This window comes from Coccidioides immitis, assembly GCF_000149335.2.
Source record: "Coccidioides immitis RS genomic scaffold supercont3.1, whole genome shotgun sequence".
Classification (NCBI taxonomy): Eukaryota; Fungi; Ascomycota; class Eurotiomycetes; order Onygenales; family Onygenaceae; genus Coccidioides; species Coccidioides immitis.
Window position 1 is genome coordinate 2,420,171 of NW_004504310.1, and position 25,633 is coordinate 2,445,803.

Here is a 25,633-nt window from a genome sequence, read left to right on the forward strand (position 1 = left end):
CCGTGGTTAACGTTGCGTGGGCCTAACCTAATGCAGCATCGCCATTACCAGATTTGGAAAGGTGGCGGTAGGCGATCCCTGGTTTCGGCACTTGCGCAAATTGCGGGCGCGGACGGTGGCCCAGTCCCAGTCATCTGCCCGCTCCCTTTTTCAATTCCCAATTTTCGCCTTCGCCTGCGGATTTGCCCTTGTCTCTCTCCTCTCTCTCTCTCTCTCCCTCTCTCTCTTTCCTGCTGGCCGCCGCCGCTGCTTGCTCCGTCCTTCGTTCTGAAAAGCGCGTCTCTCCGCTTTTTCTTCTTCTTCTTCTTCCTCCTCCCCCGCCGGCTCGTCTGCTTTTCTCTACTCTCATTGATTTCCTGTTTTTCTTTTATTTTTTTGGTTACACACATATATCACAACTGTAGATATCACCGTTCGCTTATTTTATATTATCTTTTTCTCTTTTTACATATAACCCTCCCGATTAATATTAATTGCCCTCTGTGATCTGTTCGCCCGTTGATCAACTGCGAACATTCTCTCCAACAAAGTCCACTTTTTCTTCTTTTGTCTTTAGCCAACCGTCTTTCACGCACACACGTCTGACAAGATGCGCTCCCCCATTGTCATCGCCCTTGGCGTCCTCGCGGCTGTCGCTGCTGCTGCCCGCGAGAATCCCTTCAATAACCCCAGCGGTGGCTACAGGTTCGCCGCGAACATGCCGACTACATTGAGCTGGGAGCCCACCACCGATGGCACGGTCACCCTGAAGCTTCAGAAGGCTGGTGCAATCAACCCTACCTCTGGAATTACCATTGCCGGTGAGTATCCTGTCTTCCAGGTCTTTTTTTCTTTTTTTTTTTTTTTTTTTTTTGGCTGCGCTGGGAAAGGGTTGTCTTCAACGTTTTTGGTGGTGGTGGTGGTGGGAAAAATGACCATACGCTCCAATTGCAATGGCATCTCGAAACTTGTGAAGAGAAATGGAATTGCTAACGTCGTAGTCAGCCAACATTCCAAACTCTGGCTCCTATGTCTTTGTTCCCTCTGCGAGCTTGGGCCCCGGTTCCGACTACACCATCGAAATCATCGATGACAACGACCCAGACAATATCAACTTCACTCCTCAATTTTCGATCACCGGTACTACCGGTACCGCGACCGAGTTGACCGGCTCCCCTACCGTCACCGGCTCTGCCAGCGTGACCCCCTCCTCCTCCCCTGCCAGCTCCGAAGCTGACAGCAGCTCCATGATCACCAGCACCGTTTCCTCTGCTAGTGCGACTACAACCTTGTCCAGCGATGCTCTTACCACCACCTCCGAGGCTGCCACTTCCAGCTCGCAGCCTACTGCCACGCCTTCCACAACAGACATTGAGGCTATCCCTGATCCCAACGGCGCCGCTGCTTTGAGCTTCCCCGCAGTCTTGTTGTCTGGTGTCCTTGGCTTGATGGCTTTCTTGTAAAAAAAGCATGATGAAACAAACGGCCTGAAACTGAAAGTTTTAGCTTCATGTTTTTGTGTGAATCTTTTTTGTGAATGAGTGTGTCTGTGGATGTGTCACAGAACCCCCAACCGCTCATGTACATGTCATCACTACATATACTTTTATTTATATTTTTTTTTTCTTTCCCTGTATCTTATTCATAACATAACATTGATCTATTTTGATCTCTTGGTTTGGTAAATCTGAAGACTTTGCTGATGCTGTACTTTAATTATTGCTATCTTTGGGGCAATGTGTGCACCTTTGTGACAACAGGCAAATCTCACAGCCGCTCTATGATGTAGTTTTGCATTTGTATCACCAGGCCCATATGCACAGATGTATCAATGCGCTGTCAATGCTTCTGCAGCATAACCAGTTTACCAAAGTGACCACAGCTACGCTGTGTCACCCTTTCAAAAACAAGGTTGGAGCTCTCGTATTCTCCTACAACGATCAATTCCCATCTACTTCCCACCCTTCCTTTTCGCGTCCCTGAATGCCTTTGCTCGTCTCGCGCTTCTCGTCTTTGGCCTTCCTCTGCTTTTCGTCTTCACTTTAAACTCTGGAAGACTCCCATTTTTACCCTCCGTCGCTCGGTAGCCTTCGAAAACAAACGGCGCTGTCGACTCTGATCCCTTCTTGTTTTTCTCCGCCTTGGCCGACGCACGCAGCTGCGCCGCACCCGCACGGCCGAGAAGCTTCGCCGCGCGACCTTTCAAGCTCGGATCGGGTCTCCCGAGGCCCATCCTGTTCGGATTGGTGCTCGTGGAGTCGTTTCGCTTCTTTGCCGTCCGTTTCGCACGCACGACGCGGAGTTTGCGCGGGAGCATCGGGGGGAATTTTTTCCCGTCGAGAAGTAATGCTGCCTCCACGCCGTTCTGGTCGTGGAACTGGACGTACGCGAACCCCTTGCCGACGCGCGTGGATGGGTCGCGGACGACCCGGACGGACTCGACGCGCCCGGCGTTCTCGTTGAAGGTACGCCAGAGACCCTCTTCGACGTCCGAAGGGGTTGCGGATTTCTTTCTTTTCTTCTCCTGATCGTCGGTCGAGGCGGCTGCTTCTTCGTCTACGAAACCCAGGTTTCCCACGAAGACGCAGCGTTTATGATCAATCGGTGCCGGGTGGGCGATGCTGTCGACACGAAGATGGCGGTCGAGGACGGTTGTCCCGTTGAGACTGAGAGCTTTTCTTGCGGCTGCGGCCGTGGTGTAGACGACGTAGGCGTTTGTGCTGCGGGTTGTAGAGTCCATGAGATCCTTCTTGGCAAAGGCTGCTCGCTTCGGAACCGCTGCCGTCGCAAATGCGGTGGAGCGGAAGCGGATCGACTCGATTTTGTGTGGTGTAGAGGACTCGGGAAGCGAGGGGAAGAAGGACGAGAGGTGGGCGAGGAGAGCCTTTTTGGAAGATTTGGATTTTATAGCTTCGCTCGACACGTTGCCGAGGAATACTGTCCGGTTGGATTTCTCTAAGGCGGCTGCCTCTGCGGTGTTGGCGAGGGATTCATGGACAGGCGGTGGGCCTTTGTCTTCTTGATCGGATTCACTTTCTTCATCATCTTTTTGCTCGTCTGGACCAGAGCTTCCGGCTTCAGAGTCGACAGCAGGACTTTCGTCCGTTCTCTGTCTCTTCTCGTTCTTTGCTGCAGCTCGTTTTTTCCGGTCCTTTTCTTCCTCCTTGGCTATTTTCCTCATGTATGATTCTTCCAGATCGTCCTCTGCTTCATGCCTCTTTCGCTTCTGGGACTTTTCGGCTCTATCTGGTTTTGCATCCTTTTCTTTTACTTCTTCTTCTTCTTCTTCTTCTTCGTCGTCTTCGTCGTCGTCGACTCTTTCAGCGCCTGCATCCGGCATTTCTTCATCGCCGTCAGCAAGCTCTGCCTCTCCGTCACTGCCATGCTCTTCGGCGGGTTCGTCGCGTCTGTGAGTGGACAATTGCTGTCTGGACTTTACGATTTCCGGAGATTTCACAGGGCCGGCCTGGAGTAAACAAGCGCTTGAATTAGTGATGATGATTCTCTTTTGACCATCATTTGAGTGGAGTAGCCAAAAGCACGATGGCTCATTCTACGATAGGGCTAGCATTCACTCACGCTGTTTGCAAACAACGACGCCAGCGCGGGATCAACGGCGGTCGCATCCTTAGTTCCAAACAAGAGCGAAAAACCCGTGTTGTTCGTTGTTTCTCCTGAGGCCGCATTGCTGGCTGCGGCCTCTTCTTTGGCCTTTGACTTGGATTTCTTTCCCATTGCTGCTGAAATTCTCCCTCACTATCTGCGATGTTTCTCTGGCGTATCTTGAGGGCGGGCGTCAACATCAACAAATCGCATGAAGCTCAAAATTTCCGCGCTCCGAAATCTTGGCGCAACCGTCCGCCCGCCTGAGTTTTATCACGTGATATCTAATTGTCAATCAGATAACCCAAAAAAAAAAAAAAAAAAAAAAAAAAAAATTGGTTCCCCATCGCCGCCAATTGGAACGAAAGAGACAGTATAAAGACTTGATAGAAGCGGGGGGGTACTGTAGTTCATCTAAAAGGAGACTGAAGGCTCTTATAGGACACACAGTCCCCAAGCATCGGATGCGGAAAGCCTACTTTCTTGCAGCACCAACTCATCGCCGGGGAGGCCACCAGAGACAGCCTTTCATCTGACAACTACGGAGTACAGGGTCCATATGTCCACAATGCTAGTAATGTCATTATTATACTCCGTATGGGACATTGGGATTAAGTGAAGCTAGCTCCGGATCGCATACATATACCTGTAAGATTCAAATGGGCTTTGCTGAATGCTAGGGCTGATGGAATAGAGTGCTCTCTCAAAAGTTCCAGAAAAAATATCCATGGTCTATTCATCTCCCGCTTCCCGCGGGCTGTGCTCATTGCAGCCTTTTCGTCCGCATCCTTTAAGCTGGTATCGTCGCCTCGATGCTGGCTGAGCGGACGATCCTGCGCAACAAAGGCGGTCAGACGAGCCGAGCCAGCGATTGGCTGCAGTCCTCCGAGCTCGAGCGCGGCAGTATTTTTGCTAGTGAAAAAGTACCGTAATTTAAAGTTACCGCTGGCCGCGCAGAAGAGTAGGATGGTACCGTAACTTTCTCGGTAGACATACGGGGAGATTTCCGTCTTGTGGCTGAGGATGCCGATCGCTCTGACCAAAATCTGAGCTCGACTGTGTAAAATTACCGTCACCCTGTGCCAAGCGAGGTCATGATGGAAACAAATCACCCGCATGCCACCAATACAGTACGGAGCATCGGTCGGTATCACCTGGTTCCCCAGAGTGCTTCACTCTCTTCTCTCACTTATCTCTCTCATTGCAAGCCAGCCTCTTTCAACGCAACTTTTCTGAAAATTCTCTTTGTCTCTGCGGTCCTCCTGGCCACTACCGAAGGTCCGGCCTACGAGCTCTTCTCTTGCCGATCGCCTCCTTCGCCTTTCTCTTCTCTCCCCGTCGCTCTAAAGGCCCGCTTTCCACCCATCCCCCGCGGCCCTGTTGCGAATGAGGCCTCCCTCCGTTTTCTACGGTCAAGTGCATTAATAGGCGTTTTAATCACCCCCGTTAGACTATCGGAATCGTCATCTGTATTCTTTTTCGAACGCCTTCATCGTTTTCCTCCCTGTTGACGTGTCGATCGCCCTGGACACAACTCAATCTCCATCAGCTACGCGCGCCCGTGGAGCGCAACATCTTGCAAGGTACGTTGGCCCAGGGTTAGCTCGCAACCTGTGTTGGAACGTGCTACGCCTTCCTTTCATGGTGTAAAAATACTGGAACCGTTGATGAATTTCGACCTTTTCGCTCAGTCTTTTCAACTTTTTCACAAGGCTAGCACAGCGGCTGGCGTTCGTCAACGGATACAGTAGTCTTACCAATCTCCCTCAAATAGACCTTTCTTATGGATTTTATTTGCAGATATACCTGCAGTCCATCTTTTTCTCGTTCGGTTGTTGTTAACTTGAGCTTTGCTAACCAGTTTGCTCTCTGTCCAAAAGTTTCACCTCCACAGCCCGGAGACCTTTCAGACCTTTACCTCTTCGCACCATACGGTTTACTGCCTTGCTATAAAATTCTTCAAGCGTGATATTCTCCATTATCTACGAAGTCGATGGAGCCCCCGGATTCAGCTGGCCCCGAGCCACGGTTGGCGCCCGGTCCAGTTGCCCCCATAATACCGGACGGCCTTCTTTCAGATGATATTCATGATGATGAGAGGTCCAGCAGTCTGAGTGATATCGATGAACGCCTAGATCACCTTGAGGATATGTCCCCGAAACAAGAAAAGCCTGCCAACGAGGTTGACTCCGAAGCGGAAACTGAGCGCATGGAAGATTCTCCAAGCCGCCTTCGAAACCACACAAGCATCGTATTGAGCGCGGGGGCGTACGGGACGAGCCCGAGTAAGCTCGCGCAATCGACCACCTATGACGATCTCGATGAAGATGACATCAACGAGGCCGAAAATTCTCCAAGTAAACCCCCGCGAGATACGAGAATTAACGGCGTCTCGAATGCTTCTAAGGAAGTTGAAGAAGGTACGGTGAACTCACAATCCGCGCCGCAAGAAGCGATTGGTAAAAAGAGAAAACGCGGGGCTTCTGTTGATGAAGAAGAGGATATGGATGATGAGGAGCCGTTACGAAAGCGCCGTGGCTCTCCCTCTGGCGATAGAACCGTAATTGAAACTGAACAGGAAAGTGCAGATACGAATGCGCCTGAGATGGAGCCAAAGAAGAATGAGGCCTCATCCAACGACGAAGTTTCGCCTGTCAATGAAGACCTGGCGGAGGATTCCCGCCCTTCAACTTTCCGAGGAAGGAAAGGCAAAAAGGGGAAACGAAAAGCAAAGAAAACTAAGGACACTTATGACGATACGGGAGAAAATATACCAGGGGAGGGCAACCAGGTAAACGGAGACGAGCAGTTACAAGAGGACGAAGAAAATGGGGACGGTGCCGATGGGGCGGATGATCCCGAAGCAGCATTGAAACTAGAAGAGTGTAAGTATTTTTTCTTTCTTTCTTTTTCCTTTTTTTTTTTTTTTTTTCGCCCGGTAACTGTCCCTGCATAAAACTAACTTCAACTAGCAATGAAAAAGACGACCGCCATGGATGTGCTGCTCAGCCTGGAAAGGCAATTTGCCTCTTTGCGTGACAAGTAAGCTTTGTTCCCCTCGTTTTAATGCGACGTTGATGCTGATTCAATCTAGGATCTATGACGACCGAATCGCTAGTATAAACGAGGAACTGGCTCAGCTCGAAAAGCCGAACCCAACTCACCCTGAATTCCTCCGCCAGCTCCGGATAATCGAGAACTATCGCGATGAGAAGATGAAAATCGATGAAAAGCTGTTTGCATATAAAATGAGATCCCTGTGCATCAAGAGCCAAGCTGAGCGGAGTCAAGTAAACAGCTCGTACTACCAGAATGTTCGCGACATCCGTGAACGATACCTTCAAGAAATCTCCGAGCATCATTACCGAGTGCAACACGACCGTTTTCAGACAAGCGAAATCAGTGCCGATTATGGCATTCCATTTCCGTCTCGGCGGTCACAGCAAGCAGCGCAGCAGGCTGCATATAGTATGGAAGTTAGTATCTTGGCGGGGACAGCGAAATATGTTGGTTTTCCATCCGCTCCTGAGATGAAGGGTTTGCAGCGTAATGAGATTGAAGAAGATTTTGCGAAGTTGGGGGTATGTCATCACTTATAATTATGAAACCCCGATATATTGGGAAGATGCTAACGGTTGGAAATTTTAGATATCTCTGAGGCGCACGAATCCGAATCCGTTGCCCCATGCTCCTTTGTCACAACACCATGATTACGTACCAATGTCATCTGTCGCAGCCACACGGCAGGCAGCGGAAGAAGAGTTCCTTGAGCAGACGCCATGGGCAAATCCGCAGCACCCCATTCATGAACAATATCGGCAACAGATGCATCAAGAGAGGGTGTCGGATAATCAAAGGTTTCCGAACTCCTTTTCTACCCCAGCGGCCCAACAACGGGTAGTGGATCTGAATGCGCCGAACGGTTCGGCTTCAACCATCCCAGAGCATCCGTCGGCTCCTAATTCTTCTGCTGCTAACACACCATACGACTATGACCGCTCCCGTCGAAATCCTGGAATACCCACACCAGTTGCTGATCCGCCCAACAGCCGCCATCCCGAAAGTGATGACATGCATGGACCGTCGGCTTTTCGATCTCTATCTTCGTCACCTCTAGATGTGCGCAGACCTCACCCACAGAAAGCTCTTCCGAAGCACGAATTTGGGCGACGCTCCCCTGGCCCGCCTGTGGAGCCAATGGGTCCACCAAGTTCCGTGCGAGATATCCCATATTCCCCTTCATCATCCACTATACGCGCTGGCCGGTTTGGAATAGCTTCAAGAGAAGCTCAGCCATCTTCCCCAACCTCTGCAGCACGTCAAAAGCCACAATCATTTGGTTCAATGCATCAGAATGCTGGTATTGCTGCTGGAAGTTCCGAGAGAAGTCGGGTAACAAACCCATAAAATTCAGAGGGGTGAATTTCAGTGTTACTCAATACCTGGGCCTTGATTATACTCTTTTTCCCCCCTGTCAAAGTCAAATTTGCAGACGTTTTTTTGGTAATGCATATGGGGCAGAGTCATCATGATGATTTGCTTTTTACGTTGGTGGCTGTGCCCTCTTTTGTTCAGCGTTAGAAATCGTCTCCTACTACATTCGGAGGGCCTTCAACCGGTGTAACGACCTTTACTTTTTTTTTTTTTTTTTTTCTTGGGGAGAAACTATCGGAGCTCGGAGTTTCACTTGTTTCAAGGGGCTTTATTCTATTCTTATAACTGCATTTCTTCTCGGTGTTGGCCGCTTTTTGCTCCTCTCATTCAATTCTTATGCTCTGGTTGGGATCATGGAAAAGGGGCCATTTAGTGGAAGTTCATCCTGCTTTGGGGCATTTTGTTCTTGCCATTGGCGGCATACGGGTGTTGATATGCGTCGGAGTATCCCAGAGGGATGCACACTCATGTGTACATAATAATTCTTGGTGTAATTCGATGCGATTTTGTCAGTTGTCTCCCTAAGAAAAGCCATACCAGTTTCGACAAGACTCCTTTAGTGCTCTAAGCACCTGTCAAGGTTGCATAAAGTCCTATAAACTGATTCCCAGTGAGTGGCGTGATGTATGTACACAAGACAAGGTTCGTACAGAGTATGAATACAATAAAGAAAATGAAGTGACAGATGGGGCTGCCGGCTATCGCGTCTACCGAGAGGGGTGAGCTGGATGGTAGCGCCAGTCCTCGCTTGCCCACGGTTTCCATTTCTTAAGAAATAAGCAGAATTCCGCAATTCATGAAATTTCCGTGTAAAACGCCTTATAAATAAGTAACTCCGGGACCGTCAAATGCTAAATTGTCGCAGCCAAAATGGGAGTAGGAAAGGGTTAGGGAAGAAAATGGGTTGCGAGGATGATGTCTATGAATTTTGCGACTGTTTGTTCGGCTGTTTAGGCGCATCGGGGACCTTAACGTCCGAGAAATCATCTTGTCCGACAGCATTGATTGTGAAAGCATCTAATATAGAATGCGGCAGCGATTAGCCAAACTGAAATGGAAGTGCCCACGAGGGCGAGCGTGACAGGGCAATTGAAGAGTGTGCTAGTTTGGCAGAGCAGATCCTCGCCATTCCCACATACAGACGCTAACGCAGAAGCCGAAAAGGACAACGCCCGTCAATGCATTCTTCACGAGATATGGTCGGCGAGCACGGAGGAGGGCGGCCCCCGCGCGGTAATCTTTATCGTAGTAGCTAGACCGGAAGCTGGAGATATGAGGTCAGCATTTGTGTCACAAAAGGAAATAGTTTATATGCAAGACGTACAGAGACATTTTGGCGCCGTCTTTATCAACCTGAAGTGTGAGACCCTTGTGATGTCCTGCGGCGGGTCTACGACGGTTGAGCTTCAATTTTGGACTGACCGACCTTAGCTTCCAACCGACGAACTCCGGATCAAATAGTTATTTCGAGAACCGGCGAAACCCATGCCAAGAACTTTTAAATCACGTGATTTAAAAGAATGCGCTAAACCTGATGCGGACTGAAATCGATCGGGGCCAAAAAACGGACCAATTAGCGGGCGGAAAGCCTGTCTTCCGCCGTCTTTGCTCTTGCGTTCGCTGCAGCTTCAGCCATATAGACACGAGCATCGAAGAGCTCCCACTCTCCGCCATAGATCGCTATCCGGATCGTAAGCTCTGGTCTTTTACTCCCGCTTTCTTCTCCTCTGAAGCCGCCCGTCGTACCCCCTTTTCCTAGCTCCGGTTACCTCCAGCCTTCCTCATGCTCGATGGCGCCTCACTTCTGAAACGTTCAGTTAGGCTGTTCCCGGGTATTTCCATCCTTCAATTCGACGAAATCTCTGTAAAATATTGAAAGCTATCCTGGCTTTCACTCCAGCAATCACCGTTCCTGCTCCGTCATCGATTCTCTCTGTCCGGCACAGTGCCACCCCGACACCATGGCCTTGCCGGTGAGTAGTCTAGTGGAGCAAATGTCCCAGCTGGACGCGGCGCGAAATCTCGTTCTCGGTGACGCTGCTCTCTATCCCCAGATTGTCCACGGAATAATTCCTATAATTGGCCCCAATTCACGTCTAGAATTGCGACGATGGGGTGCCGAATTTCTCGCAGAGACATTTGCAAGCCCCGCGTTTCCTCAACCAGCAAAGCAAAAGCTTGCTACCGAAGTCCTTGCGACGATACAGGATCTGTTGAGTATATCGATGGAAGATACTGCAGTGCTGAAAGGAGCTATCCAGGCCTCAGCTAGTGTTTACTCGCTGGTTTTTAGGTATATGTATGTTCAACCTCCTCAGTCTCCCCCCCGCCCCCTCCCAACATCATGCAAGCTTCTTAGGGCTGTGTGCATCGTGGCATGCTCCCACGACGTGGGATGCAACAAACTTCCCAAATTGGCTACAGCCATCGTTCAAAGTAGAATTAGGTTCTGATCGATTGTATTCTGCGTCAACAGCATTGATCACCCTGAAGATTCCACCCTGTGGGAAAGGATGACAGCTATCAAGCACGCTATCCTAAGGAAGTGGGATGCCACTTCTCCTGGCGTCAAAATTTGCTGTATCAAATTTGCCCAAAGAGTCGTGCAAGCTCAAACACAGGGAGTTATCTCTGATCCAAGGGTGAGTGCCACGTCGGATCCGCAAACGTCTGTAGCTGGGGAAGTACTAAGAAGCGTTTCCGCGCAGCGTCCTGAGAAAAATGAAATCTCACTGGCGCTTGTTCCAAAGAACCATCCTCTCATTCCTATTCCTAACCTCGAGGCGGAAGCATCGGGCCTTCTTGATAGACTTCTGAATGTCTTTCATGAGAATTCGAGGTACGTTATCATTCTAATCCCTCTTGCCTCATGTTGTTGACATTCCGCAGTGACCCTCTTCTTGTAAATGCAACTTTGAATTCTCTTGCGGTGTTGATTCGTATGCGTCCGTCCATCTCAAACAAGATTATCAATGCCATCCTGAGCTTCAACCCGCTCAAACAAGCAAATGCGCCCATGACGCCAACTGCCAGAGTAAACATCAAATCAATGGAACGGACAACCAGAGCATTGTTAGTCAATTTGTTGAAGAGGTGTGTAATACGCCTGCCCTGGACGATCCGCTTGTACTAACAAGCCGTGTCGTAGAAACCCGAGCAATCCTCTGGCAGGCCGTATTCAACAGTACATTGAACGAATGGCACAGTCTCGTAATGAGATATTCGAAGAAGCAACGCGCAAGAGAGCACTTCCCACGGAGCCAACGGACTTGGTTGATAGTGCCAAACGAGCAAGATTGGGCGTCAACACCCCGCCACAATTGAAAATTCCACCATTGCCTCCGGGCCCAACTAGCTTTGCCCAGCTCTTTACTTTGACAGAGGACGCTGGCCTAACTTCGTTTGATGTTAAACAATTGCCGCTGGACTTACTTGTTAAGATCACGGTGCCAATTCTAAATCGCATAGACGCGGAGGCTTTGGATCAAGCCATTGGTGTAAGCAGCCTCCCTCCTTTATTGCCATTGTTTCTGCTTTCTTGCCGCTTCATGGCTTAATACGACTTCTAGGCCGTTCGAAATCGCCATCTCACACTTTGCAAGAAACAAGTTTTCGAGCATCAGGCACAGGCACAACAGGTGCAACCACCTGCTGAAGAGGAAGAGGATGAGTACGAGCCCGAATATGAGCCTATGGATATTCCTGCAGTTCCTGTATCACAACCGCTGCAAACTGAACCAGAAGGAGCTGGGGCTGCAGAAATCCCTCCCGATCTTATGACACTAGGGCCATTCGTACTTCCACAACCCCTTCCACTGTCCGAAACGGAGGCTGCCGAAGTGGGCAAGGAGGCCGTCCAAAGAGTGTTTAACATGGCCTCGACTCTCGACCAACCTTCTAAAACAGCTAAAGACTCAGGGCAAACTCTGGGATTTGGAAGACTCGCTGCGAGCTCGTTTGATCGAGATTCCTGGCTAACCTTACTAACGCGTTTGGCAACACGGGCATCCGCTGGTTTAGAAGCAGATGTTGAAGAAGAAGTAAAGCAGATCGAGAACGGTAATAAACAAGTTGTGAACCCATCCCAGCGACCTTCATTAGGGAACGGGATCAGGGAGTTGCTATACCGATACGTTTTGGAAGATTTTCGGGTGCGGCTCAATGTTGCGATATCCTGGATGAATGAAGAATGGTACAATTATCGAGTACAGTTAAAGTACGCCGCACAGCAAAATGGTGATGGTTTGAACGGTGTGTCAGTATCAAGTCACTACGATTATTGGGTGATGAGGCTTCTGGAGGGCATCCTGCCGTATCTTGACGCCAGGGATAAGATTCTTATAAGGTTTTTAAGCGAGCTACCGGAGTTAAATCGCGCTTTGATCAAAAAGGTGGAGACGTTGGCAAATGATCCGGAGAGAGTCAACCTGTGTGTTCAAGCGCTACAGTACGCCTCCTTCAAAGTACCCTAAGTATTTGGGATCCGATGCTGATATACGTTAGCTACCTTGTTCTTGTACGTCCTCCGGCGAAAGAATTATGTCTGGATGCTCTAGAGGATCTGTATAAGACCGGTAAGTCATAGTTCATGCCCAAAACGCGCAACCACTACATATCCTAATCCGTATTCCAAACAGTGGAAGAAGCTCGCCCTTTGATAACCAAAATCCTCCTCAAGTTTCGCCCCGAAGTCCTTCCGGAACAGCCGAAACAGCTGACGGACAATACAAAACCACAGGGGCAACCACAGTCAACCCCTGATAGTGGCACTGAACCGGGAAACACCCCCCGAAATTCAGTCTCTGGATATTCATCACCCGGAAAGGTTGAAGGCAATGCTACCCTATCTATTCCCCAGCAGAATGGACAAGCTTTAGAGCCAGGGAAAGGGGACATGCCAGTTGATCAGACTGTTACAGCCACTGGATGAAAATGCAGCAACCCACACTCCTTGATTCCTTTCCTAAAGTTGCATTTCGGGCTCATATTCTGCTGTCGAAGCTCTAGATTTCACGAGAGTTCGTTTTCTGTTCCATTTCATACCCTGACCTCAGACATTCATACCCACATGAATTTTATTTTCTACAAGAGTACACAAAGATGCTCCTACCTGGTTTGTATTGAGTTTGTTTTTATCTATGTGTTCTCCCCCCCTTCTGACCATGCGGTCTAGCTTAACAATTCTGATATCCAGTCAAAGGACAAGGGTGAAATGGCATTGGTTGGGTATATGCGAGTCTATACGGAGTACTCTACGGAGCACAAAGTATTGATATAGAGACCACACAATCAACGGATAAATCACATGTAAAATAGGCTTTCTGAATTAACAGTGGCTCAAAAAGCCAACGGTAATAAAGCTATATGTGACCATAAAGGCATGTATTCTAAGATCTACACTAAGGACGAAGCATACCAAGAAAAAGGACCCCCATGCATATATGCCCACCAAGTAGAGTACAAAAGAGAAGAAATGGAAGAACCGTTTTACTCCGTCCTCAATACCCGCCGTCCTCTTCTTTTCAAGCTGGCTGCTTTCTTTTTCTTATGCCCCTTTTCAAACGCCACAGCACTGTTGTGATCACGGCCTACGTTATCTAGGTCTTTGACTTTGTAAATTCGGATAATCCAGTTCTCACTTGTGAATGCTTCCTCAAGGGTCGTTAACTGAGGCCCTTGGGATGGAAGACGGGCGCCGCGAACGCGATCCTGCCCTTGCCCACCTGGGAAAAGAGCATTGACATTATAGTAGCAGAGTTTGTACCTTATTTAGATTAGCTCAAGTGTGATAAGGCAAAGTTATAGGGAGTAGAGGCACTTACATGAGACTGTTGCGCATTGTAGGAGTGGCTTGGTCGTCGACTCTGTATTCGCCACGGTCCGTGAAGAAATCCCGTTCTTTGACCTCCTCTGGCCATAAACCCTCCGCAATCCGAACCATCCAGAGAAATTTGTTGATATCATCTCCGGAATAGCCGATCAGGCCGCCGTACACAACTAGTACGTAGTCGACATCGTGTTGACGAAGGATTGGGTAGCTGACTTCTTCGCGTGAACTTAATGCTTTCCCAACCGTGGCAATATGGGTGTTATTCCAAGTGTTGTTATCGACAAGGGTAGGACGGTCTGCCATTCCGCCAATTTGGTAGCCGTAATCCCACCATGACATGATCTTTGCATTTTTGGGGGTGTTTTGGCGAAGCCAGTAATAAGCCTCGCGATAATCATCAATGATGTACTGGCTTCCGTCGGGAAGTTTGCTTGCGAGAACGACAGACGGAGAAGAATATGCCATGGACGTAACCCACGTACAATGAGCAACAAATAGCAGTAGATAAACTACAAATGAACCAGCAACCAGTGCTTTGGAGACGGTCGAATATACTCCGACAACTCGCTTGCGAGTAGATCGCGGGCTGCTCTGAGAGACTTTCTCATTTGCCTGTTTGCCTTGTGCATCTGGGTCAGGAGAACTAAGTCGAAGGTACGTCTCAAGAATATGAGAAACGACCAAGGCAGAAGCAACACATACAACTGGCGTCAGTGTTAACATTAGTCGTACCATGACACCAGCAAAATAGCTGGCGAGAACAGCGTAGATAATGACGAAAACATGCTCATCCTTCAGTTTATTGAAGCACATGTAGACCCCAGCGGGGAAAAGCCAAATGAGCATACTAAGGTCAAAGAAAAATGCTGGCCAAGCTGTCGGTTGATGCTCTGAGACAGAAGCGATAATGGGAATATGAACCTTGGCATATCCGGTATCCCAAAGAGAGTAGAACCGGCCACTCCAAGGTGCAATGACTCCGGTTACTGTGAGCAGAACTAAGCCGAGGAAAGCGACACCGAATATTACGAGGACCAACGTGGTGAGGACAGTTTGGAATTGTTTTCCAGGGACTTGGCTCCGGAGGAATTCCACGAAAGAAACGAGCTGAAGAAGCCCGAAGATGCCTAGCAAAAAAAAAAAGGAAAAAAAGAAAATAAATGTCAGTTTTCGGTTTGGTAAGAAAATGGTTCTCTTGTTACTAACCCAACGCCGCCATATGGTCACTGTTTCGGATCGGAAGGAAGCCAACGAAGGGAATCTGCATGCTGGCCAAAGTTCCAAGGGCATACCATGTGGTATAGCTAATGTAGAGACGGGAACTGTAGCGCCCCATACAAATCAGGACAAAAGCATGCAGAGGGATCAAGTTCGTGATGAAGACGTATCCACCCCATGCTGAAACCATGTAGCCGTAGAATAAGGCGGTCAAAGCACCCCACATGATTGATCCATTCTTCAAAGCCTTTATCCAGAGGAAAAAGGTAAAGATCAAGAGGAAAATAGCAATGGCCTCATTGTCATAACTTCCGGCGACAGATCTGGAGATGTATCCGGGGGCGATGCCAATGAATGCTGCAGCAAGGAGCCCAGCAGACGGTGAAACAGACATCTCCGACGTAAGTAGATACATTGCCAGAGCCGTTAGGCCTGAAAAGGCCGGCGCAAGAAGAACGCAAATGTTACGAATATCGACCGGGAGGGAAAGAAACCGAAGTAGATGGTAAATAGCACCACTGGTTACCATCAATCCAGGATATAACGTGCCGCCGGTGACACGCCCAAGAGGGTGCCATGTTCCTATGATTAAGAGGGTTAGGCATCGTACTGGAAACCAAAGTACGCTCTGTCGGGGAGAGTCTTTCTAGCGAGAGGGGAAGCTCACGGTCGTCAAACCAATCCCAAAAGCTGTAGAATCCATGCTTAACCAGATATTTTGTTGCCCTAAAATTAAACCACGGGTCGACTACTCTGGTCAGCAACGGCAGGAGAAGATATATGCGCAGAAATTCGGGATAAGATTTCTTCGGAGAATGGTCATACATTCGTGAATGATACTTTCGAATCCTATGTGGAGGTGGTTAGCAAAACGGATAGGCCAAAAAATTGAGTGCCTAGGGGCAAATCTAAGTATCTCCTTACTTATTACGCTGAATAACCTGCTGGAAATTGCTGCTGCTGCAATAAACGCCAATATGATCACCCGAAGCAGGCCACGCGTGTTTGAGCTTGTGGTTCCCTTGAGCAAAGGGTTGACAGCGGTAGCGGCCATTTCGGCCCGAAAGGAGAGGAAGACAAGGCGAGAGAAGAAGCGACCTAGCGAGCGCTATACAATATATAGCCAGCCCTCCAGCAATTGCCCTTATTCCATTAAGGAGCAAGCCGTCTTTCCACTTCTCCTGGTCGTCTTGGATGAAGCTTCGTGTTCTCAAGCCGGCAGGGAGGCTTGGCGTTGTCATATCCGCGCTTATGTAACCAACGAGCTTACTGGCATCGCAGCGGAGGCTTCCCCCACACCTGTCATCGAGCTTCAACCCTCCATGCAAATACTCTTTGCTTTGCGGACAACAGTCGAGCTGCAGGGAACCTGAAAAGAGCCTCCAGAGCCTTTAGATATTGAACAGTGGGGACAATACCCGCCCGCCAAAAAATGTCAACCGCTCCCCAAACGTTAGAGGAGCTTAGCCATGTCTTGACCTCAGCCCCCTCTGCTGCCGCTCTTCTCCAGGCTCTCATGGACGCTGAGGGAGAAATTAGCTTACGGTTTGGTGAGACGCATGTGCCTAGTGACACAGAGTTCCTGCGGACGTACTATTCGGCTTATTTCTACGCGCTCCTCTTGCGGGACGAAATGTAGGCCCTGGCGCAATTTGAGAGCCACTCACTTCCGCTGCTAACTGAATATACAGCAATGAAGCGCGTATGTTGATGCAGAGGATACCGCAGAGTCTAATAAGCGCAGATGTCGTTTTGCAGAATACATTGACTTTGCTGCGAGCAGTCTGGAACAAAAAGCATGCTACGGTCTACCAAGTACTGAGAGAGTCAGCCTGGCCAGATATGCTTCAGCCTCTGGCCGAAACTTATGTCGGTGAGTTCGGGCTCGCTATCTTTTCTGGAAAAATTTCATGACTGATCTCCCTTGTAGCTTACTTCCGTGACAAGACGCTGGGCGAGCTCAGCATCACTTACGGAGCCATCCGACCTGAGACCGCGGCTTTATACCTCGGCTTCAATCTTAGCTCAGCGGAAAATGACGCAATGGGAGATATTCCAGATTCGGCCACTTCAGAATTGATTGCAGCCTTAGTGGAAAAAGGGTGGGAGTATGATTCGGATACAAAGCTATTGAAGCCGGTGCCCCGTCCCGTCTCTGGCGGCACTGAGTTAGACCAAGTCAAAATTGGGAAACTGGCGGCGCTTTTGGGGAATTATGGCGGCTGAGCCATGGATTTGTGTGGATATTCATTCAATGAAAGAAGGGGGCCATGAATCGTACGAGGCACGTGCCTCCGATCCTTTGCCAACAACGGCATCTTACATTATCGGGCAATATGCGAGAGGGAAAGCCGATTGCCGCGAAACCAATTGCCGTGTTGTAGACCACTGGTTTGCCGGCAATTGGGCTCTTGTTCTAGAGGGAAGAGACAATCGCTTCACTGACACCAGATCAACAACAATGCGACCTGTAAGTCAGGCGCACGGTATTAAGAGATACCCAATGATATGTACAACAGAAAAATGAAATCTATTGATCTGGTACCCCTTTTTGTCGGTCCAAGGAGGAGATCTTTAAATGATACAAATAGTACAAAATGGATATTCTCTCCGCCTGCAAATTGACGTCAGGCCGATCAGAATTGCTGTGATATCCGCCCCGGATTCATCCGCTGGTTCCTTTGCGCGTTTCATCTCAAACCTCATCGACATTCAAGTTCGCACCTCTGCTCTATTTTTCACCAGCTTTCATCTTCAAGAAGGCTTCTAGATCGAATCTTGCATCATCCGGATCCGTAATCACTACATAACCGAATCCCAGTTAGTAGGTTATCAGTTTTCAGGGTCTGTAAAGTAGAATCGAGAGGTCTAGAGGCAGTGTCGGGGACCCCAAGTCCAACTTGAATGACGTACCACCAGTCTCTGGCTCCTTTGGCGCAGGCGAATTTCTTCTCGCAAACTCAGCCTTGGCTTGCTCTATCAATTGCTCTTTCCGGTGATATTCACGGTCTTGCTGGGCGGCCTTCGCTTGTGCGTTCAACGAGGATTGGTGATAGAAGCCGTAGAAAACACCAAAAAAAAGGGCAGAATAGCGCAACACCTAAAATATTCACGGTCAGCATAGGGGGCGATCCCGTGGACACCGCTACTTTTGGCTGTAGCGCTGCGGGAGCTCACGTTAATTCCTTGAGATGTGGCCATGGCTGGATTGGAAGATGTCACCCCAAAGATCTTGGGGTCAATCGGAGGGATAGCGAGAGGAAACGGCGGGTGCAGCAAAGAGTGTCTGTGCGAATGGTCCAAGATATCAGACAAGACAGCCCGGACGAGCAATGGGTCCTTGGACGCGCGGGGATGGGATCGCTTGGCTGGTCGAGCAATCAAATCTGTGTCTTGCTGTCGGCTCTGCCAATTCGAAGATTCGGGATTTTTGCTTGGCGGAACTGACCATTGCTTACGTAAGGCCCCTGAGCTCCGTGATTACATAACGTCGTCGGCGTTGCTCGTTTTGGAGAAATCATAGCAACGCGGAGGAGGACGAGAAGCGGACACCTTCGCTGTGGTGCAGGAGCCTTTGTTTCCCGTCAAGATGAGTGCTATGCAGCGGAAAGATGAAATCCTGGCGAAGAAGGCCAAGCTCGCCGAGCTGAAGCGCCAGCGAGAATTGAGACAGCGGGAGTTCTCTCAGACCCGCATGAGCATAGGGGAATCATCAGAGGTACGTACGGAGTATGCAAGGAGAAGTCCCCATGCCCTCGTCCAATGCCCGCCCTGACTAGGTCTCCTTCTCTTTTGCTTTATACTGCAGATTCTAGCTCCTACGCCTGGTCGTTCGGATAGAGCCGAGCTCGATAGTTTAATTTCCCGGCTTGTTGACAGGCCGTCGTCTGCCGCTCACAGGGATGGTGGAGACGGGTCACCAAGAGGTCGCGGAAGCCGTCCAAACTCAGTCCTCAGTGGCGGACAGCTCAGCGGTGAAAATATCGAAGCCTATACTCCACCAATAAGGCCGCTATCCCAGTCTATCGCAACGCAGACCACCCATGACCTTTCCGATGCCGTGCCCCAACCCGCTCCTCCTCCGCCGTCGCCGAAGCCGGAAATTCTAACGTACAGCAAAGCAGTGCAGACTGACACGTGGACGGAATCAAAGACACTTTCAGAAGATGGAACAGAATCGGAGGGAGAGGACTCCCCCACTACTTCGCGTGCAAATAAACGACTCAGCAGAAGAGAGCGTGAGCGAGACGAGGAGATCAGAGAAAAGCTACGGCAGGAAATTGAAGAAGAGCTAAAAGCCACACAAAGTTTAGCAGCAGGCGGCGATGCTCAGCCCACCGGCCAATTTAGATATCCGTTGCGCACGCTGACCAGCGATGAGCTTAATGCAGTCACTTCTTCAGGGGAGTTTTTAGATTTTGTGGAAAGATCAAGCAAAGTTATTGAGCGAGCTTTGGATGAAGACTACGATGTGCTTGCAGATTATGCACTGGGTGGAATAGGGGCCGAGGACGAAGAGGATGACGACTACAGACTGGGCAAGAAGCGGAGAGAAATAAAGCAGGTCACTCAGTTTTGGGATGAGAGATGGAGTAAGAAGCGTATGATTACCGACGTTAGCTTCTCTCCAAAGGTGCGGTGCTCTTTTACCCACGACCATGAAGGCTTTTATACTGACAACATGTGTAATAGTTCCCTGAACTGGTCATAGCTTCTTACACCAAGAACCCAACCGCACCTCACGACCCAGACGGACTCGTCAAGGTCTGGAATCAGCATCTCCATGCTCGACCCGAATACATATTCCACTCAACATCCGATATCCTCACAGCCAAATTCAGCCCATTCCATCCGAACCTTATCATTGGCGGTTCGTATTCTGGACAGGTGCTTCTTTGGGACACAAGATCCTCGCGTGCAGGCGGAGGCGCTCCTGTGCAGAAAACTCCCTTATCGGGGTCGGGCCACACTCATCCGGTCTATAGCATCACCATAGTTGGCACCCAAAATGCTCACAACATCCTGACAGCATCAACCGACGGGGTGGTCTGCGGTTGGACGGTTGACATGCTCTCCCAACCACAGGAATACCTTGAACTCACGACTCCTCCACCCTCCAAAACCGAAGATCTTGCACCCACAACCCTCTCGTTCCCTCAATCTGATCCCACATTTTTCCTTGTCGGCACGGAAGAAGGCACTATATACCCCTGTCACCGTTATGATCGCGCTGGCGCCAAAGCGGGAACAGACCACCGCCTTTCTTATCGTGGCCATGCCGCCCCAGTTATGTCAACAGCTTTCCATCCCGCTCGTGGCCCCGTTGATCTTGGAGACTTGATGCTTAGTTCAAGTATAGACTGGAGCGTCAAGCTTTGGCGAGTTCGCCCACCCGCGGCAACATCCACTTCCTCAGGGACGTCTTCCTCGGCGGCAAGCATGCAAACCGTTTCTCCAATCCTCGATATCACCCGTGAGGACGTTGTATACGATGCTCGCTGGTCTCCAAATCGACCGGGCGTGTTCGCCCTTGTCACTGGTGCCGGATCGCTCGAGGTGTGGGATTTATATACGGAGACTGAAGTGCCGACTGCCTGTGCAACTCCCACATCCGGCAAGGGTGGAATATTGACTAAGAGCTTAAACAAAGTCGCATGGGAAGAAAAGGAAGGAAGACGGCTTGCTACGGGCGGATTGGATGGTGTTGTTACAGTATTTGATGTTGGAAAGGGGCTAGGTGGAGGGCCAGAGGAAGTTAGCACGGAAGAGTGGTCAGGGATGAAACGTTTGGTTGGGAGATTGGAGCAAGGTCTTGATAAGCCATGACAGAGATAGGATCATGTTTCCGCGATCTATATTCTATTCTGAGTTTGTTGGAAACTTATCTTTCTTCGTCACCGCTCACCACTACATTCTGTTTTCTTTGTACAGGTCCCAATTCGGCTCTTTGCAAGATCATTAAGTTAGCGGGATTGAACTCTTCTCTTTCACCCCAATTCCCAATGTCAACTAGTTGGACTGCGGTCAGCTCGAGATATTATACCCCTATTGAATTCGTTTATATTGCCAGGTACTCTGTATGTATAGAAAGTCAGTTTTTTATACGCTATGTGTCTAAACTTCCTGCTCCGATGGGCTTAAATCCATATCTATTCTAATATTCGCTGTCTTTCTTTTATGCATTTATTGCCAAAGAACCTCATCAATACTCAATATGTATATCGGAAGGCAGGCTGTTCATATTCAAGGTCAGCCTTGTTAAACTGGAATAGGATAGGGGAAACGGGGCAAATGAAGCGTAATTACCATGTTTTCGATGATGAAATTCCCTTTCTGCTGTCTCTGATTCGCAACATAGAAATATATAGAGAACATCCCAACAATTGCGATCATTAGTATATGTGAACTAAAAACTGTATTAGAGCCCGCCTATACTCGTGCGAAGGAAGGTGTTGTGCTGACCCGATAGACACCCAAACAGCAGTAGTATATGTCGGCGCCTCAACAGACCGCACGATAAAACTACCCGCAATCCCCCCAAGACCATTTGACGCCGTTACTGCGGCAGCTACAGTGGCTCGTTTCCACTGACCAACGATATTGTTCGCTTGGTAGGCGTTAAGGGCTGCCCAATTGGAAACGTAAGCCCCCGTCGCAAGGAACGTGCCGATGTAGCGGACAGTGACTTGTTTTGAGGCTGGAAGACCAAGCATGAGGAATCCAGCAATTAATGAGAGAGCATTGAACACGATAAGAGGTCCGCGTAGGCGAAACTTGTCCCCAATTAGGGACGTGAGCAGGACAGGAATGATAGCGTAGTAGTATGGCTGCCTTGGGTTAATTCTTGACGGGTCACAGATTTTAACACAATTCTGTAAGGATGGAGCGTACCGGGGAAGAGAGTAGAATGGATTTGTTGGTGCTAAAACCCATACCTGACTGGAGAATGATGGGTAGGAAGTAGGATAACGAGGTTGACACGAGATTTAGAAGGAAAAATAAGCAACTGAAGCCGTAGAGCTTAAAGTCAAGGAAATTGACAGCGATTTTAGACCAGGAGATTTGATCCAGGACTGCGTCATGTCTATCAATCTCAATCCTCTTGGTAGCCAAGTTTATTTCGGCCTTGTTCAGGAAGCAGAAGCTCTGGTGTGCATTGTCTGGAAAATCGATCATCCACCAGTACGTAACTATTCCCATAGCACAGGCGATCAGACCTTGAACTAGAAACATCCAGCGCCATCCCGAAAGGCCTGCTCTGCCGTCAAGCTGGTTAAGCGCATAGTTTAGGATATTGCCGGTTGCTAGGATCAAAACTTCACTAGATTGCATGAATGCATATCGAAGCTGCTGCTCTTGTCGCGTATACCACGTGCTGATAAGGTAGGTCAGGCCCGGGTAGATGCCAGACATGGATATGCCGAGAAGGATGCGGAGGATGATCATCTGTTGCCAGGTCTTGACGAAGGCGGTGCCTAGAGTAATAAGACCGAAGCAGACTGTGGTCATTGAAAACCATAGCCTTGGGCCAACGAAGCGGACTGCGAGCGTTGATGGAAGCTGGAAAACGATGCTGGAGACAGTGAAGATGAAAATAGAAACCGAGAATCGATTTCCATGCAAAGACAGGTCGTCTATCATGGTAGTAACTGCAGCGGAGGAAATGATGCCAGAATCTATCAGATTCAAGCTGCAGAGAATGCCGGCAATCGTGCATAAACGAAGATCGACCTTTCGGCGCAATCTGCGTTCTATACCTTTTTCATGCTCCTGGACCCAAACTTCGTCGTTTTCGTCCACTGCTCCCTTTATCCCTCTTCTCTCTTCATCAACCCCGGTCTCCGCGGGAGCTCTCGGACAGCCATTGGCTGATCCTGTCGGCATACCCAAGGCTGCTATCACTTGTCAAGAGCAATCTAGGAGATTTCTTTTCTCTTGTACTCCGTACACTTTTCAATACAGCACTCCGTTTTAGCCTTTTCAATAAGACTTTTGTCGTCACTGGGCTGTCGGCTTTCTGGAGGGGTTGGCTGGCTGAAAGGCTAGCTGCGGGAGCAAAAAAAAGAATTGACGTCTAGGATGTCGGACAGCTCAGGAAAAGAGCCACAACAGGAAAAGTAGAGACATGCCTGGAATACACGGCTAATGGCAGCCACGACAAAAGTTATATGGCTTTTTGGAACTCGAAGACTCCGTAGTGCTTACACAATCCTGCTTCAAGGATTTTCGGCCGTGAAGTTCCCTCGGTTCCCGAATACGGGCAACTAACTCAGAGGCAACGCAGGGGTGTTCACATCGAACCTCCTCGGCTGCGCGACAAGACAACATAAAAAGGAGATATCTCATTCCTCTATTGGCATTGAGCACCTCGAAAGTGTCAAATTTTGAGCGCCCAGACCATTCGATAGTTGCCGCCTTGTGTCAGATGCCAGAATCTTAAGTAAGCGCGGCAGATCAGCAGGCAGGGCGGAATGCACGGATAAACCTAACGGCTGCTCACCTGTCAAAGCTACCTAATCCCGCTCGGCTCCGTCACTGGAAAAAAAAAAAAAAAAAAAAAAAAAAAGTAAAAAAATGCACTCGATATCGTCAGGTCACTGGATATCCACAGATAGCGGCTTGGGACCCTCGGGGGCTGATGTGTAAGACACCCCTGCCGCTGTTGTCTGTCGCCCGCCACTCCCCCGACAGCCCATATTAGTATGTAACCCACACCCTGCTGAACGACCGGGAAAATGGAGCCGGCAATGCGGCCTTAAACCGCCCCTTGTTGGGGGGGGGGGGGGGGGGACAAGCCAGCGCATTCCCAGGTACCATTCCGCATCTATCCCGAGCCCCCGGGCCTCTAGAGCTCCTAGCTTCATCCCCTCGCATCATTATTACCATCAGCTGACCCCGCAAGGAAGCTCAACCGGATTACCACGAAGCTTGTCACTCCGCAGCCTCTTTCTTCAAATACAATCTTTATACGAATTTCCCTAGCCATCTTGACCTTTTTGATATTTATTATTAGACATATTTATATTGTTTTTCTCGCTTTACAGAGAAATGGACGATTACATACCTGCGCCGGACCCGACGTCGCTGCTACCTTCGCTCCTTGCATGTCTTCCCGCCGGCTTTGCGTCTCCCCGGCCTCCTCCAGTGCTGCTTCCTCTCCTCTCGCCCATTCTTCGGCAACGTGTTCAGCTCTTCAGTTCGGTATCTCCATCGTCTGCAGATTCTTGGATTCGGCTGCTCTGCTGGAATGCTAGCAGAGGGGAGCAGATCGAGCGCATCATCGGAGGAGCCTCTTTCGAACCCCACCCCGTTTCTGGGGAGATAGAGATCCCTGATGATATTAAGACACGATACAAGCGTGTTGACGTGGAAACATTACGTGCACAATTTCCATTACCAGATTACAATCTTGCACCCATATATGTTTGGTGTCCAGGCGACCAGGAAGGTGGTGGTCCAGGCTGGAGAGTCGCGGAGGTTTTGCCGCTTGATTCTCTCCAGGATGAAGGACACACGTGGTTTGGCTCGATTGGAGAAGCGAATGCGTTCCTGCAGGATACCGTGCTGGAAGAAGCTCTGAAAGGCACGTGGGACGCGCTCAGACCGTACAACGATAATAACGAGGGCGAAGGCGAAGGCGACGGCGACGGCGACGGCGATGACGATGACGATTATTGGGCACAGTACGATGATAACCTAGGGAGGACACCCGTGAGAAATCAGACGCCCTCCCGAGATAACTCTCGCATCAAGCGGCTACGAGATACGTCTGACGATTCTTATTATAACCGTTATGATGAGGTCCAGCCTGCGATGGACAATGATGATCCGTCGGTGGACCCGAATGAAGTTGGAGATTCATCACTGAACGGTGACGCAGTTGCTAGTGTCCTTAGGCAGCAGATAGAACGCATCGCCCATCAGAACGGCAGGTCACGCACTCCGCCAGCAGTGAGCGATTTTGCAGTTTCTCTGAGCCATCCAAGGCCGGAATCCGCCTCTTCACAGGGGTCAGATGCTATTCTGAGACTAGAGCGGACCGCAGAGAACCAATCTATGGCTGAAATGGGAGTGCGCGAATACATATCTTCCAATATTACAAATTTATACCTCTTGGCGAGGTCCACCGGGATCCCAAGGGAAGAATTTGGGAACCTCGTCCGAAAGGAATTGGATCGATTGGAATACACTGGCTTTGAACGAACCACGGCCCTCTGAACCTACCTATCACTAACATACCGCGGCGAAATATTGCGACAGCATCTTGAACAGTACGGTACATACATTTTAGATGGCCTTAGCGGGAGTCACTTTTCCTTTTGATTTTTTTTTTTTTTTTTTTTAATATATATAGGATAACGGCAGGGTATGCTCATGATGATAAATGTTAACAATATCACCGGGTAAATACCCTCTCTACCATTCCATCCGACTGCTTTTTCTCTCCGTCTATCCGTCTCGCCGTCGTCGCACCGCTGCATTCACGTGCCATTCGAATTGATGACATAAGCAGGTTCAAATTAAGGTTTGGGGTCATGGGGTGAGCTCCGGCCAACCAGAAGCCGGTAT

The 25,633-nt window shown here is 49.5% G+C and overlaps 12 protein-coding genes across 12 annotated transcripts; 6 read left to right on the top strand and 6 right to left on the bottom strand.

Moving 5' to 3' along the window:
* The first annotated feature begins 250 nt into the window (after window positions 1–250).
* Window positions 251–2,735, top strand: CIMG_02211 (uncharacterized protein). Its single transcript, XM_001248439.2, has 2 exons — window positions 251–800; window positions 985–2,735. The coding sequence occupies exons 1-2, from the start codon at window positions 590–592 to the stop codon at window positions 1,440–1,442; spliced, it is 669 nt and encodes a 222-aa protein (XP_001248440.1). The 5' UTR covers window positions 251–589; the 3' UTR covers window positions 1,443–2,735.
* Window positions 1,931–3,744, bottom strand: CIMG_02210 (nucleolar protein 12; the record flags this gene model as incomplete). The annotated part of the gene is made up of 2 exons (XM_001248438.2): window positions 3,559–3,744; window positions 1,931–3,445 (listed from the first exon to the last, which is right to left on the bottom strand). Exons 1-2 carry the CDS (start codon window positions 3,712–3,714, stop codon window positions 1,931–1,933), a joined length of 1,671 nt encoding a protein of 556 aa, XP_001248439.1. The 5' UTR covers window positions 3,715–3,744.
* A 449-nt stretch (window positions 3,745–4,193) lies between these two features.
* Window positions 4,194–4,700, bottom strand: CIMG_02209 (uncharacterized protein; the record flags this gene model as incomplete). Its single annotated transcript, XM_001248437.2, has 1 exon — window positions 4,194–4,700. One exon carries the CDS (start codon window positions 4,698–4,700, stop codon window positions 4,194–4,196), a length of 507 nt encoding a protein of 168 aa, XP_001248438.2.
* An 875-nt stretch (window positions 4,701–5,575) lies between these two features.
* Window positions 5,576–9,193, top strand: CIMG_02208 (uncharacterized protein; the record flags this gene model as incomplete). The annotated part of the gene is made up of 4 exons (XM_001248436.2): window positions 5,576–6,467; window positions 6,555–6,624; window positions 6,677–7,163; window positions 7,231–9,193. 4 exons carry the CDS (start codon window positions 5,576–5,578, stop codon window positions 7,987–7,989), a joined length of 2,208 nt encoding a protein of 735 aa, XP_001248437.1. The 3' UTR covers window positions 7,990–9,193.
* CIMG_10889 (uncharacterized protein) lies at window positions 7,629–9,447 on the bottom strand. Its single transcript, XM_012358938.1, has 3 exons — window positions 9,341–9,447; window positions 9,156–9,280; window positions 7,629–9,033 (listed from the first exon to the last, which is right to left on the bottom strand). Exons 1-3 carry the CDS (start codon window positions 9,346–9,348, stop codon window positions 8,936–8,938), a joined length of 231 nt encoding a protein of 76 aa, XP_012214361.1. The 5' UTR covers window positions 9,349–9,447; the 3' UTR covers window positions 7,629–8,935.
* Window positions 9,448–9,703: 256 nt separating this feature from the next.
* Window positions 9,704–13,441, top strand: CIMG_02207 (mRNA cleavage and polyadenylation specificity factor complex subunit). Its single transcript, XM_001248435.2, has 8 exons — window positions 9,704–10,315; window positions 10,493–10,658; window positions 10,725–10,855; window positions 10,906–11,109; window positions 11,165–11,513; window positions 11,586–12,463; window positions 12,520–12,590; window positions 12,654–13,441. The coding sequence occupies exons 1-8, from the start codon at window positions 9,978–9,980 to the stop codon at window positions 12,944–12,946; spliced, it is 2,430 nt and encodes an 809-aa protein (XP_001248436.2). The 5' UTR covers window positions 9,704–9,977; the 3' UTR covers window positions 12,947–13,441.
* CIMG_02206 (oligosaccharyl transferase subunit) lies at window positions 12,690–16,246 on the bottom strand. The gene is made up of 6 exons (XM_001248434.2): window positions 15,989–16,246; window positions 15,890–15,913; window positions 15,732–15,812; window positions 15,053–15,646; window positions 13,839–14,973; window positions 12,690–13,780 (listed from the first exon to the last, which is right to left on the bottom strand). Exons 1-6 carry the CDS (start codon window positions 16,116–16,118, stop codon window positions 13,504–13,506), a joined length of 2,241 nt encoding a protein of 746 aa, XP_001248435.1. The 5' UTR covers window positions 16,119–16,246; the 3' UTR covers window positions 12,690–13,503.
* A 141-nt stretch (window positions 16,247–16,387) lies between these two features.
* Window positions 16,388–17,834, top strand: CIMG_02205 (COP9 signalosome complex subunit 8). Its single transcript, XM_001248433.2, has 3 exons — window positions 16,388–16,699; window positions 16,756–16,937; window positions 16,995–17,834. The coding sequence occupies exons 1-3, from the start codon at window positions 16,497–16,499 to the stop codon at window positions 17,288–17,290; spliced, it is 681 nt and encodes a 226-aa protein (XP_001248434.1). The 5' UTR covers window positions 16,388–16,496; the 3' UTR covers window positions 17,291–17,834.
* On the bottom strand, window positions 17,004–18,446 carry CIMG_10888 (uncharacterized protein). The gene is made up of 3 exons (XM_012358937.1): window positions 18,242–18,446; window positions 17,978–18,164; window positions 17,004–17,866 (listed from the first exon to the last, which is right to left on the bottom strand). The coding sequence occupies exons 1-3, from the start codon at window positions 18,263–18,265 to the stop codon at window positions 17,796–17,798; spliced, it is 282 nt and encodes a 93-aa protein (XP_012214360.1). The 5' UTR covers window positions 18,266–18,446; the 3' UTR covers window positions 17,004–17,795.
* Window positions 18,447–18,603: 157 nt separating this feature from the next.
* CIMG_02204 (cytoplasmic dynein intermediate chain) lies at window positions 18,604–21,154 on the top strand. Its single transcript, XM_001248432.2, has 3 exons — window positions 18,604–18,782; window positions 18,873–19,697; window positions 19,757–21,154. Exons 1-3 carry the CDS (start codon window positions 18,654–18,656, stop codon window positions 20,888–20,890), a joined length of 2,088 nt encoding a protein of 695 aa, XP_001248433.2. The 5' UTR covers window positions 18,604–18,653; the 3' UTR covers window positions 20,891–21,154.
* Window positions 21,155–21,273: 119 nt separating this feature from the next.
* On the bottom strand, window positions 21,274–23,128 carry CIMG_02203 (MFS transporter; the record flags this gene model as incomplete). Its single annotated transcript, XM_001248431.2, has 4 exons — window positions 21,956–23,128; window positions 21,527–21,891; window positions 21,371–21,470; window positions 21,274–21,297 (listed from the first exon to the last, which is right to left on the bottom strand). The coding sequence occupies exons 1-4, from the start codon at window positions 22,946–22,948 to the stop codon at window positions 21,274–21,276; spliced, it is 1,482 nt and encodes a 493-aa protein (XP_001248432.2). The 5' UTR covers window positions 22,949–23,128.
* Window positions 23,129–24,015: 887 nt separating this feature from the next.
* CIMG_02202 (uncharacterized protein) lies at window positions 24,016–25,491 on the top strand. The gene has a single exon (XM_001248430.2). It carries the CDS (start codon window positions 24,113–24,115, stop codon window positions 25,280–25,282), a length of 1,170 nt encoding a protein of 389 aa, XP_001248431.1. The 5' UTR covers window positions 24,016–24,112; the 3' UTR covers window positions 25,283–25,491.
* The last annotated feature ends 142 nt before the right edge of the window (window positions 25,492–25,633 follow it).